At 45.1% G+C, this 14448-nt stretch overlaps 1 protein-coding gene across 1 annotated transcript in view; it reads right to left on the bottom strand.

Annotated features, from left to right (window-relative positions):
• ABHD3 (abhydrolase domain containing 3) overlaps positions 1–14086 on the bottom strand; it is a 66365-nt gene extending 52279 nt beyond the window's left edge. Inside the window, exons 1-4 of the mRNA XM_011957815.1 lie at positions 13805–14086; positions 12900–13063; positions 11631–11813; positions 284–329 (exon numbers count right to left, since the gene is read on the bottom strand). Of these exons, the coding sequence (XP_011813205.1) occupies positions 284–329; positions 11631–11813; positions 12900–13063; positions 13805–13966 (555 nt within the window). The 5' untranslated portion in view covers positions 13967–14086. The remainder of the gene's footprint in view (positions 1–283; positions 330–11630; positions 11814–12899; positions 13064–13804) is intronic.
• Between the last annotated feature and the right edge of the window lie 362 nt (positions 14087–14448).

Raw genomic sequence — 14448 nt, 5'->3', positions numbered from 1 at the left:
AAAAAAAAAAAAAAAAAATCTTAAATTTTATAAAAATAGAAACATATTACATAAATTTTATTTATATATGAAATCTGAATGAACACAGACTAAGGGAATTTCCCTGGTTATATAATTATGGGTCTTGTAAATTTCCTTTTTTTCCACATCTGTATTTTTGTATGATAAATCTGTATTGCTTATGTAAACAAAGTTATTTTAAATAAAAAGAATATGCTTTTTGTTATAAAACTATAAATGATTCTTTAAAAAGTTAAGACTGTTGTCTTTTAAATTTACTTACCAAGAGATTCTCCCCCGCCACTCCTCTGTTGTTAAAAACCACACATCTAAAAACCAGGAAAGCAATTTTTGTTATTTCTACACATGATTCTTGCTCATGACATAATAATCTTACACTGATTTAGAGCACTAAAAGATTTTAAAAATCTATCTCACAGGTATAATGTTTGACAACTTCATCTAAATGCACTAAAATAAAATTCCAGTTCTCTAAATTCCACATGTGGATTCAAATTAGAAAACTGTATACTAAAGTGATGTTAATGTTTCCTACCAAGATTAGAATATTTCTTCCTATGCACATATGTGGGCCTCCAATAAGTGTTTTTAAAACAATTCTAAATACAAGTCAAATTTAAATGTTTTTGCTTTTTTTTTGAGATGTAGTCTCGCTCTTGTCACCCAGGCTGGAGTGCAATGGCATGATCTTGGCTCACTGTAACCTCCGCCTCCTGGGGTTGAAGCGATTCTCCTGCCTCAGCCTCTTTAGTGGTTGGGATTACAGGTGCCTGCCACCATGCCTGGCTAATTTTTCTGTATTTTTAGTAGAGATGGGGTTTCATCATGTTGACCAGGCTGATCTTGAACTCCTGACCTCAAGTGATCCATCTACCTCCGCCTCCCAAAGTGTTGGGATTACAGGCGTGAGCTACTGCACCTGGCCATGTTTTTGCTTTAAACAAAGAAAAAATATATATCCTCTACCCATCGCATTTGTAACATTCATAGGTATCTATTTATATCCTAAGAAACAGCTCTTGTTTCCTTAAGGCTCAGCAAACACGGACGCCAGAATTTTACACGAGGTATAAACATCACAGGTAGAGCTGCAAACAGCCTGGCACCTGAGCTGGTGGGATGGGCCCCATTATGCTACTGCTCACTGTTCAGCTGACCTAGGGAGGAAAGATGATCTTGTGCTTTCTCTTTTGCATCTGCTGGGTAAATGGGCTCAGATCAATGTAGAGGGTTTAGGTCAATGCTGGCTCAAGTACGTACTCGGTGAAAGTTAGCTATTAGTAATAATGGTAGTTGTAGTGTCATGCTGGTTTCAAAAGTTATTTCGTATTTAAAATATTTAACTCTCATTTAACTTTCAGGCAGCCACAGCCCCAGATATGTGTTTTTACCATCCTTAGACAAAATCCTGATTTGTGTCTACACAGGTTCTCACTGATTTAGTGGGTCTATATTCATAAGAATTAAAATTCATTTTGTTTTTGTCTGATTACCTATCCAACCAATCAAGGCCATCTGAGATTCCAAATCTCTTCTTGCAGGGCGCTGCTGAGCACTGTACAGATTCTAAGCACCGATGAACCAACTGCTGTATAGAACATACCCAACTCTGACTCTCTTCTCAGGGAGGTTAGATCTCAAGGCACACCACCTTCATTTAATGTGGTATGCAGGCTATGTTCTTGCAAAGGAATTTTCTTGCAACTGAAAAGTCATATAGAAAACTTTATTAGGCCCAGTTGAAAGAAGATAAATGTTTAGAAACCTCAGAAATCCTATTTGATCAAAAGCTAGAAATACTACATTTTACTGACTCACCTAAGAGAAATCTTTTTTTTTTTTTTTGAGACATGGTCTCACTCTGTCACTCAGGCTGGAGTGCAGTGGCGCAGTCACAGATCACTGCAGCCTCAGCCTCTCATGCTCAGGCAATCCTCCTGCTCCAGCGTGCTGAGTAGCTGGGACCACAGGTGCACACTACCATGGCCGTTAATTTTTTTCTTTTTTTGAGACAGAGTCTCACTCTGTCACCCAGGCTGGAGTGCAGTGGCATGATCTCGGCTCACTGCAACCTCCATCTCCCAGATTCAAGTGATTCTCCTGCCTCAGCCTCCCAAGTGGCTGGGATTACAGGTGCGTGCCACCATGCCCAGCTAATTTTTGTACTTTTAGTAGAGATGGGATTTCACCATGTTAGCCAGGTTGTTCTAGAACTCTTAATCTCAAGTGATCTGTCTCCCCTCAGTCTCCCAAAGGGTTGGGATTACAGGCGTGAGCCACCGTGCCCAGCCAGCCTGGGTGATTGTTAAAAGTTACTTGTAAAAACAGGATCTCACCACGTTGCCCAGGTTGGTCTCTAACTCCTGGGCTCAAGCGATCCTCCTGTCTTGGCCTCCCAAATGCCGGGATTATAGGCATGCATCACCGCGCCCGGCCAGAGAAGTCTTAAATAAACTATAAATACATTCAGAAAAGTCAGAGTAGGCTCAGTGACTCCTGTATCTTTTCTTGTTAAAAACAATGGCAAGATATCTTGATATAAATAAAATTTCAGTTGGACATTTGTATTTACTTGCATAAGCACCTAAATCACACAGGAACCAGTGCTAAAGTTAATTATGACCTTGAAACTTGAAGCTCCCAGTCATTCAGAAAAGAATCACTTTAGAGTACAAACATTAAATACGGATTAAAATGGCTTCTGGAGCAAGATGTCATCATGTGACTGCCAGTGAGAGAAGGCAAGAGCACTAGTGAGGGGAAAGAAAAAGATGATCTGCAAACTCATGAAAAAGCAGCCTACATATCTAGGATTTTCTTCTAAACGGCAGACTGGGATATTTGCGCTTTCCTTCAGACAACTTTGGAAAGTGGATCATAGTTCTGGTAGCTCTTGCTAGAGGAGGAATTGTACTGACCACTCCATAGGGCTTTGTTCCTAACAATGTTCAATCAGTAGCAGTCATCATTGTATACTTGAAGCCTTGGACATGGGGCAGCGAGATAAGGAAGAATGAGGGAGCAAAGCAGCTACAGAGGACAGCAGAAAGAAGGCTGCCATTCTGCCCTTTCCCCCACTCCAGCTGGGAATGAGCAACCAGCTCTTTTCATTTAACCCCTTTGCTACCTTACAGTCATCAGGGAACACTGAGCTAATAGAGTTGGCTGTCAAAGTACTATTGCTAAGGCATTGAGAGGTCTGTTAATCTCTTCTTTTTTTTTTCTTTAGAGATAAGGTCTCACTGTTGCCCAGGCTGGAGTGCAGGGGCATAATCACGGCTCACTGCAGCCTCAATCTCCTAGGCTCATGTGATTCTCAGCCTCCTGAGTAGCTAGGACTACAGGCGCATGCCACCATGCCTGGCTAATTTTTAAATTTTTTTGTAGAGATGGGGGTCTCCCTATGTTGCCCAGGCTGGTCTCGAACTCGTGAGCTCAAAACAATCCTCCTGTCTCAGCCTCCTAAAGTTCTGGATTACAGGTATGAGCCACTGTGCCCAGCCTCTGTTTTTTTATTTTTTTTATTTTATTATACTTTATGTTCTAGGGTACATGTGCACAATGTGCAGGTTTGTTACATATGTATACATGTGCCATGTTGGAGTGCTGCACCCATTAACTCGTCATTTACATTAGGTATATCTCCTAATGCTATCCCTCCCCCCTCCCCCCACCCCACAACAGGCCCCGGTGTGTGATGTTCCCCTTCCTGTGTCCAAGTGATCTCATGGTTCAATTCCCACCTATGAGTGATAACATGCGGTGTTTGGTTTTCTGTTCTTGCAATAGTTTGCTGAGAATGACGGTTTCCAGCTGCATCCATGTCCCTACAAAGGACATGAACTCATCCTTTTTATGGCTGCATAGTATTCCATGGTGTATATGTGCCACATTTTCTTAATCCAGTCTGTCATTGATGGATATTTGGGTTGGTTCCAAGTCTTTGCTATCATGAATAGTGCCGCAATGGATCTAGAACTAGAAATACCATTTGACCCAGCCATCCCATTACTGGGTATATACCCAAAGGATTATAAATCATGCTGCTATAAAGACACATGCACACGTATGTTTTTGTTTTGTTTTTGAGACAGAGTCTTGCTCTGTCGCCCCAGCTGGAGTGCAGTGGTGCAATCTCAGCTCACTGCAAGCTCTGCCTCCCGGGTTCAAGCCATTCTCCTGCCTCAGCCTCCCGAGTAGCTAGGACTACAGGTGCCCGCCACCACATCCAGCTGCTTTTTTGTGTTTTTTAGTAGAGACGGGGTTTCACCGTGTTAGCCAGGATGGTCTTGATCTCCTGATGTCATGATCCACCCGCCTCGGCCTCCCAAAGGGCTGGGATTACAGGCGTGAGCCACCACACCTAGCCACCTCTGTTAAGCTTCTGTAACAGCTCTCTCCAATTAATTTTTACAGTTACCTCAAACAATTCTAAAGGGCATGTATATGAGGGAAATTGTTCTGCAAAGCTTATTTTTTCTACATATTTGAACTATATAAATTTTTTCCTCAAAATATAAAGAAAAGAAATATCAAATAAAGAACCAATCTGGTAAGAAGAACTTTCTGCGACAAGATAACCCATTAACCAGGGAAGCAGGTGGGTGCCCTCTAATGAAGGTTAAATAAAAGGAAAAGACTACCTATAGCACAGAGTTTCTCAATCTTTAGTACTATGGACATTTCAGCCCAAATAATTATTTGTAGCAGTGCTGTCCTGTGCATTATAGGATACTCAGCAGCATCTCTGGTCTCTACCAACTAGATGCCAGTAGCACATGCCCCAGGCATAACAACCAAAAATGTCTCCAGACATTGCCCAATGTTCCCTGGGGGAAAAACTGCCCCCAGGATGAGAACCACTGTCACAGTGAGATGGACTAGAGAGCCTCAAATCTGCTCTGGCTTGAACCCTGGAGGTCAAGGTTGCAGCGCTGTGATCACACCATTGCACTCCGGCCTGGGTGACAGAAGGAGAGCCTGTCTCAAAGAACAAAAACAACAAAAAAGGTAGCAGACTCTGAGCTTGAGCACCTAAGAAAAGCAACGAAACTTACATGGGTTTTGAGTATCTGTCTAGGCCTAGTTTCCATATCTGTAATTTTATCAGGCAATCTGAAATATTTCAGTTCTAAGATTCCCCAAATCTTTGAGTTTAACAATAGAAATGATAATCAGCAAAGGGTAGAATGAGAGGAACATTCAGGGATCAGCTAGTCATATGATTCTGATTTCAGGTAATAAATTATAATTTTTATCTATTTATTTATTTTCTACATATTTATTATCTATAACAACAGATACTGTTTACTAGTGTTTACTATGTGCCAGATCACGTTCTAAGCACTTTACATGAATATTAACATTGGAATAACTCATTTATTCATTCAATAATATTTACTGAGGATTGAATTAGCGCCTGTAGTAGAGAGACAAAATATCAACATAAGGTTCCTGGCCTCAAGGAGGGTACAATCTAGTTAGATTGAAAAGATATGCACCATATTTTCAGTTGAATGACTACAACAAAAGTAATAAAACAAGACAGTATAAGATTCAATGTCCAAGGAGTGGTATAGACAATAAAACCCTATGAAGTCAGGATGGGCAAAATTGATTAAGAAAGGCTTCATAAAAGGTAGACAGATCTTATGTTAGGACTTGAAAAATAGTAAAGATCCTTCGCTGGAGTGCAATGGCACGATCTCGGCTCACTGCAACCTCCGCAACCCGGGTTCAAGTGATTCTTCTGCCTCACCCTCCTGAGTAGCTGGGACCACAGGCACGCACCACCATGCCTGGCTAATTTTTGTATTTTAGTGGAGACAGGTGTCACCATACTGGCCAGGCCGGTCTCGAACTCCTGACCTCGTGATCAACCCACCTCAGACTCCTGAAGTACTGGGATTATAGGCGTGAGCTACCATGCCTAGCGTATTTACCCTTTTTTTAAAAAATTGAGACAGAGTCTCACTCTTTTCCAAGCTAGAGTGCAGTGGTGTGATCTTGGCTCACTGCAACCTCCACCTCCTGGGTTCAAGTGATTCTCCTGCCTCAGCCTCCCAAGTAGCTGGAATTACAGGCGCATGCCATGATGCCTGGCTAATTTTTTGTATTTTTAGTAGAGACAAGGTTTTGCCATGTTGGCCAGGCTGGTCTCAAACTCCTGACCTCAAGTGATCCACCTGCCTCGGCTTCCCAAGGTGCTGGGATTACAGGCCTCAGCCAGGAGGCCTAGCCTCATTCTGTTTACCTTTAACTTACATAGTAAAGGCTTTGCTCACAATTATCTTAAACAAACTTAAGCCTAGTTTCCAACCCATCCATCCTGAAGTTTGAATTAGAGAACCTTAACAGACAAAAAAAAAAAAAAAAAAAAAAAAAGAACCTTAACAGAAAAGTACTTTGTTTTTGTTAGTTTTCAGGTAGAAGGAAAAAAGCAATGGTTTAACATCAACAACAAACCACTATGTCTCCTTTGACCATATGCTGGGAGTCAGGTTCTCTCTAACGTCTAAATCATATATCATATCTCATATCTCACCATTAAATAACTGACAGTTCCCTGGTGACCTGACATAATTCATGACTCTCCCTAAACCTTCAACCTCTACACAAGATAGTAACTGGGACAGGATGGCAAGTGCGCCCTGTGCTTCAGGGATATTCATACTGAAGATACTGAAATGCTCATGTATAGCAGACATGGTAACATCTATGTACTCCCACAAGGAAACTACATGTTTCTGTATCCCAAGAGGTAGATTTGCTTGTACTCGTTCTTTTGAATTATAAACTATTTTCTTTTTTTTTTTTTTTTGAGATGGAGTTTTGCTCTGTCGCCCAGCCTGGAGTGCAATGGTGCGATCTCAGCTCACTGCAACCAACCTCCGCCTCCGGGTTGAAGCGATTATTCTGCCTCAGCCTCCCGAGTAGCTGGGATTACAGGCACCCGCCACCACATCCAGCTAATTTTTTGTAGTTTTAGTAGATACGGGGTTTCACCATGTTGGCCAGGCTGGTCTTGAACTTCTGACCTGAGGGGATCTGCCCACCTCGGCCTCCCAAAGTGCTGGGATTATAGGCATGAGCCACTGCGCCCAGCCTATAAAACATTTTCTACCCTGGCCAGGGAATAGAAGATGAGAAAAGGAAGACATAAACGTTTTCTTTTTTAAGACAGGGTCTTGCTCTGTCACCCAAGCTGGAGTGCAATAGTTCACTGCAACCTCCATCTCCCGGGTTCAACCATCTGGGCCCATTGTAACCTCCACCTCCCAGGTTTAAGCAGTTCTTCTGCCTCAGCCTCCCAAGTAGCTGGGATTACAGGTGCCCACCACCACACCCAGCTAATTTTTCTTTGTATTTTTAGTAGAGATGGGTTTCGCCATGTGGGTCAGGCTGGTCTCTAACTCCTGACCTCAGGTGATCCACCCACCTTGGCCTCCCAGACTGCTGGGTTTACAGGCATGAGCCACTGTGCCTGGATGACATAAACATTTTCTAAAGACCCACTTTGTGCAGGGCGCCCCACCAAGTACTTTACACTTATTTTTTTTGAGACGGAGTCTTGCTTTGTCTCCCAAGCTGGAGTGCAGTGGCACAATCTCAGCTCACTGCAACCTCCACTCCCCAAGTTCAAGCGACTCTCGTGTCTTAGATTCCTGAGTAGCTGCGATTACATGCGCACGCCACTATGCCTGGTAAATGGGGGTTTCACCATGTTGACCAGGCTGGTTTCGAACTCCTAACCTCAAGTGATCCACCCATCTCAGCCTCGCAAACTGCTGGGATTACAGGCATGGGCCCCTGCCCCCCGCCTACTTTACACATTCTAACAACCCTGTGAAGTAGGTGAGAACACTGTGATGAGGAATGTTAAATTAACTGTCCAGGGTCCCTTAGAAAGTGGCAGTTCCAACATCTGAATCCAGCTTGACTCCAAAGCCCAAGCACATTCCTTCATATTACACAGCTTTTCACAAGCCCTGTTATCTGCTAGATCCCATGCTACAGTACCAATGACTTAGATCATTTTGGTACCTAAAGACTCAACTCAGCCTTGTGCCAAACTTCCAGATTTATTTTTATTCTTAGCAGTATTTAAAACTACCTGGCTTTCTGTGGTAGGTTGCAAAAACATCTTGAAGCTCTTCCTTTCAAGAGGCAGAGTCTAGGCCTGGTGTGGTGGCTCAAGCCTGTAATCCCAGCACTTTGGGAGGCTGAGATGGGCGGATCACGAGGTCAGGCGATCGAGACCATCCTGGCTAACACGGTGAAACCCCGTCTCTACTAAAAAATACAAAAAAACTAGCCGGGCGAGGTGGCGGGCACCTGTAGTCCCAGCTACTTGGGAGGCTGAGGCAGGAGAATGGCGTAAACCCGGGAGGCGGAGCTTGCAGTGAGCTGAGATCTGGCCACTGCACTCCAGCCTGGGCGACAGAGCGAGACTCCGTCTCAAAAAAAAAAAAAAAAAAAAAAAAAAAAGAGGCAGAGTCTATTTCCCTACTCTTTGACTCTGGGCTGACCATGTGACTTGCTTTGACGAGTAGCACTGTGGGAGTTCTCAACCTGGGTCTCAAGAGGCCCTGCAGCTTCTGCTTTTGTAATTTTTAAAATTTTTTTTGAGACACAGTTTCGCTCTTGTTGCCCAGGCTGGAGTGCAATTGCGCAATCTTGGCTCACTGCAACCTCCGCCTCCCGGGTTCATGCGATTCTCCCTCAGCCTCCTGAGCAGCTGGGACTACAGGCACACACCACCATGCCTGGCTAATTTTTGTATTTTTAGTACAGATGGGGTTTCACTATGTTGACCAGGCTGGCCTCAAACTCCTGACCTTGTGATCCACACGCCTCAGCCTCCCAAAGTGCTGGGATTACAGGCATGAGCCGCTGCACCCAGGCAAAATCCGGCAACCTTTAAAAGCAACGGACAAAAGGTATGTGCACTGGCAACTCCAGGGCTTATGAGACTCGGTCCTTGGAGTTTCAACCACGTTCTTTTTATTTATTCATTTATTTTTTTGAGACAGAGTCTCACTCTGTCACCCAGGTTGGAGTGCAGTGATGCAATCTTGGCTCACTGCAACCTCTGTCTTCCAAGTTCAAGCAATTCTCCTGCCTCAGCCTCCCAAGTAGTTGGGATTATAAGCATGCACCACCATGCCTGGCTAATTTTTTTTGTATTTTTAGTAGAAACGGGGTTTCACCATATTGGTCAGGCTGGTCTCGAACTCCTGACCTTGTGATCAGCCCACCTCGGCCTTCCAAAGTGCTGGGATTACAGGCGTGAGCCACCATACCTGGCCCCAATTTTTTTTTTTTATTATTTATTTATCAATCTTTTTTGACACAGAGTTTTGCTCTTGTTGCCCAGGCTGGAGTGCAATGGCACAATCTCGGCTCACTGCATCCTCTGCCTCCCAGGTTCAAGCAATTCTCCTGCCTCAGCCTCCTGAGTAGCTGAGATTACAGGTGCCTACCATCACACCTGGCTAATTTTTGTATTTTTAGTAGAGATGGGGTTTCACCATGTTGGCCAAGTTGGTCTCGAACTCCTGACTTCAAGTGATCCACCCGCCTCAGCCTCCCAAAGTGCTGTTATTATATAGGTGTGAGCCACGGCACCCGGCCCACATTGTTTTTTAAAAGCAGTTCTAAGTCTTGGGAGACAGCTCAGGCCAAATCTAGAAGCAGTAATTTAAATATGTACAAAAGGCTTTATGATCTTCTGTACCTTCTGAGGATGACTTTTAGCCCCCCAAAAAAATGGAACCAGGCCGGGAACACTGACTCACGCCTGTAAGTAAGAGACTGCAGTGAACCATGATCATGCCACTGCACTGCATGCTAGGCAATAGAGCCAGATTCGGTCTCACAAAAAAAAAAAAAAAAGGAACCAAGCTTCACATCTAACTGTATGGTGCTTAAACATGGAATGATGATGAATTCCTACTACTGCTAAGCGAATTTCTTGAATATAATTATTATTATTATTATTTTTTTAATTTTATTTTTTGAGACAGAGTCTCGCTCTGTCGCCCAGGCTGGAGTGTAGTGGCCGGATCTCAGCTCACTGCAAGCCCCGCCTCCCAGGTGCACGCCATTCTCCTGGCTCAGCCTCCCGAGTAGCTGGGACTACAGGCGCCCGCCACCTCGCCCGGCTAGTTTTTTGTATTTTTTAGTAGAGACGGGGTTTCACCGTGTTAGCCAGGATGGTCTCGATCTCCTGACCTCGTGATCCACCCGTCTTGGCCTCCCAAAGTGCTGGGATTACAGGCTTGAGCCACTGCGCCCGGCCCTTGAATATAATTCTTGAACTTCATATCATAGTTCTTGAGAGAATGTTACTTCATGGACAAAATAGGCTATTATTTATAAAAGATCAGAATTAACTTGTTAAAATTGAGTTAGCTATTATGGAATTTTCCCCTTTATATCAAACATCAAAATGTTCTTCCTTTCCTTTTTTTTTTTTTTTGCCCAAGTTATCACTCTGTCATCCAGGCTGGAGTCCAGTGGCACGATCACGGTTCACTGCAGGCTCTACCTCCTGGGCTCAGTTGATTGTCCTACCTCAGCCCTGTCAGTAGCTGGAACTATAGGTGCACGCCACCATGCACCGGCTAATTTTTGTAGAGACTAGGTCTCACCATGTTGTCCAGGTTGGTCTTGAACTCCTGGGCTCAAGCAATCCGCTAGCTTTGGCCTTCCAAAGTGCTGGGATTACAGGCTTGAGCCACCGCGCCCGGCCTAAAATTATTTTTTTAAGGTAAACTTACCATCAGCTTTTCACACAAGTGTTTCAAGTTTAACAAAAGATACAACTCTACTTTAAATGCAACTCAGAGTGTTCCATTACAATAATTACCATCAGCTAAAAAAAAAAGTCTGCAGCACAAAAAAGCAGTACCTTTTATAATGACTCTACTTTAAGATTCTAGAGCTGAACTTGAAATTTAAAGTTGCTAAATCACTTGCAAAAAAATTAAATGGTACCTGGTGACTGAGCTTAATAATGATTACTCAGAAAAGCTGTGGCATCATCCAACTGGAGACTAGCCAAGTGCACCTGCAAACTCAGGTGGTCAGAAGAGGCAGAGATCATCTTTGATAAATAGGGATGACCTATAAACTGATTCTGAATATTTTTTGCACTTGGGAGCTGAGCCAGGGTGACAAGATTAGTGAATCCAGGCCCCAGAATGTGCCATGAGGGCCACTGTGTACTCTCTCAGGGGTTTGTAATTGCTGTTCTCCCTCCATAACATTCTCTCCATTGGGGTGTGGTGGGGGGCAGGGCTCAGTCAATGCTCTGATGAGTCTAATTTCATTCATTAATTCAGCCTAAATCTGCAGGGTGCCTACTATGCTAAGTGACATTTCTTGTGAGATGATTCAGTTATGCATCTTCCTGAAAAAAGAGGAAAAAAAGAATGCAGAGAAAAATAATAACTTAAGGGACTGCTTTTCTTTTTTTTTTTTTTTTTTTTTTAAGGGACTGCTTTTCTATGCAAGAAGTACTAAGTATTTCCGAAACAAACATGTAGATATATTTGTACTTCATTTGGAATGGATCAAGCGAAAAAAAAGAAATCATTTACTGGTACCTGTATCCTAATTCTTCACTAAGATGGATCATATGAAGGATATATGACTCCTTGCTTGTTCCAGTGAGGCCAGGCAACAATAAGATAGTAGGTCTCGTGCTGGCATCCATATAACACGTACTGTTATCATTATCAAACCAGTCCAGTGAAATCTGTCCTCCATCTGCAGTTTTAATAAGTTCACTGAAAGGAATAATTCAGAAGACATTACTATTTACATGTTTTAAGTCATGTCTTAATTTTCTGTTTTAATTCTAAACACATGACATTACTTGGTCATCGAAAAATAACATTTTTCCAGCATTCATGAACACATACCCATATCTCGATCTACATATCATTTTCTTTCATTAGAAGGATTTTATGAAGATTAGTACCATCAAGTATTTCCAGCAACCTCCGTACAAGGTCGTATATAAAGATGAACTGCGAATTATTAACATAAATGAATACTTACTCACTACTCTATAACACCCAGCATTCAACCCTTGTTTGATTGAGGTCACTCAACTAACGCGACAGGTAAGTCTGAATAAGTAAAATGCTGATCTAATCTCTGACCACTGCTCTAGCTCTTCGGACTCAATAATGCAGTCTCCCTGTATAGTATACTTCAAGATTTTCTTCTGAAATAATTTAAAGTTATTTCTCACATAGTATTTATAAACTTACAGAATTTTCCCAAACAAACAGTGCAAGTTCCAGGCAACAAAATAAACTCCAGAAGGATAGATGACTAAGGGAAATTAATAACAGGCACCATTTGAATCTGGTTCCTGATAAATCCTGGACCGTATCTTGAACACATCAAGAGCTATTATCATCAAGATCCCATTTGCCTGTCAATAGGAAGTCATTTTACACCAATCAATGGCCCAAAACCCAAATTAAGAGGCATCCTTCTCGCCCCACTCCCACCCCCAGTATCTGCTACATATCAATGAATGAATGCAGATCATCAAAGGATCTGGGTCTTTTTGACAGATGTATGACAAACTGCGAGACAGTAATCCCCAAACACTTCTCTCATCCTAAAAATAAACTATTTACATCAGGTCGGGGTTAGGGCGGGGACCAGGAGGCAAATACCTGAGTATTTTCCTGCAGCTGGGGGTGGAGTCGGGGACATACCCTCCATTTTCATTCCCTCTTTCTGTTCTATGTACTTCCTAAAGCAGAGATTCTATTAACCAAGAACTGGGAATCAGCAAACAAACAAACAAAAAACTGTGATTTTGCAGAAATGACTGAAAACGGAAATTCACTTACTTCCTGTACTGCACCGGGGGCTTCGAAGTGATGAAAGGTCTAAGCAGGGTCTGTCCTCGACTCTCCCAGCACCAGACCGTCGGGTAGTACGTTTCTGTCACCACGGGACAGTGGTCTTGAAGGAAGCGGCTGAAACTCTCACCCCCCGTCACTAACTGGGGTTTCTGAAGGGAAAAGCAGTATCAGAGAAGGGCCCAGAGCAAAGTTTCTGCCAACCGTAAACCAGAAACCGGTAAAGACTTGTCGCTCGCGCGCGCGCTCCCTCCGATTACATCTCTTTCTGGTGGGCTGACGCAAAGAATTCACAGTCACAGAGGACTGAAACGGGGGTTTCGCCAAAGCCCCGAGGGGAAGGCAATTGTTTGTTTGTTTTTACCTCCGCCTCCCAGGTTCAGGGGACTCTCCTGCCTCAGCCTCCCGCGTAGCTGGGATTGCAGGCGTCCGACACCACGCTGGGCTAATTTTTTGTAATTTTAACGGGGGTTTCACCGTTTTGGTCAAGCTGGTCTCGAACTCTTGGCCTCAAGTGATCCACCCGCCTTGGGCTCCCAAAGTGCTGAGATACAGGCGTGAGCAACCGTGCCCTGCCGGAGTCATTTTCAAAAGCGCCACGGCATTCCCGAGTGCGCCGCCGGCTTCGCGATCGGCGACCCGGCAGCGCCGCAGCGCGGAGGTCAGCAGGGTCTAGGCTGCGCTCCCAGGACCGCCCGGCCGGGACCCCCAGGGAGCTGGCGAATGGGCGGGAACTGTCGGATTTCCCGCTCGTGCTCGTGGCGACCGCTCAGGAGCAGCTCGCCGCCTGTCCCCGGGGCTGCCGACCTTCCCTGGCCGCACAGCCTCACACTGCGCCTGCGACCCTCGCTCCCGGCCCAGCAGCCCGCGGCCCTGCGCCACCCCCGGCTCACCTTGGCAATGCTGCTCAGGTAGTAGCAGGCATAAGCGACGCTGAAGCCCAGGATGAGGGATAAGCCCACCCCCGAGCCAAAGAACCCCACCCGGACTTGGTGCTCCAGGTAGAGGGAGAGCTCCCGGGACAACATCCGCAGGTCCATGGCCAGGCGCTGCATGACCCCTGGAGCGCTGCGCGCCGGTGCTGCGGCGGGAGGAGAGCCGGCCGGCGAGCGGGCGAGAGCGGGCGCGGCGCCGCCGCCTACCCCCGACTACAGCGTCTCCTGCGGGGCGGAGCGGCCCAGGGAGGCGTAGCCTGAAGCTTCGACCGCCGCCAGCTCCGCCCCGGCTTCCCGGAGCCGCCCCCACTGCCAGCCACTCAGGAACCTTCCAGAAGCGCGGTTCCAAGACCGGCCACCGGGAGGGCGGGCGGATCGGGGTCTCCAAGCGAGGTCGCGGTCGGCGACGTTGAGTCCCCAAGAGTGGGCGGAGAACTGAGCCGACTTCGGAGATGGAGACCGGCCAGGCAGCGCCGGTTAAGGTCCCGCACCTGCTGCCCCAGTGACCTTGAATGATTCCGCTCTGCGGCGGGTGTCCCTAAACTAGAGGTTTAGAGTGCCAGGGAAGTGTGCCTTGCGTTCAAAGATTTGGGGAGTTAATG

The sequence above is a fragment of the Colobus angolensis genome, unplaced genomic scaffold (assembly GCF_000951035.1).
Source record: "Colobus angolensis palliatus isolate OR3802 unplaced genomic scaffold, Cang.pa_1.0 Scaffold45, whole genome shotgun sequence".
NCBI classification, from domain to species: domain Eukaryota; kingdom Metazoa; phylum Chordata; class Mammalia; order Primates; family Cercopithecidae; genus Colobus; species Colobus angolensis.
Note: the sequence above shows the minus strand (reverse complement) of the source record. Positions and strands in the feature narration are given on the sequence as shown.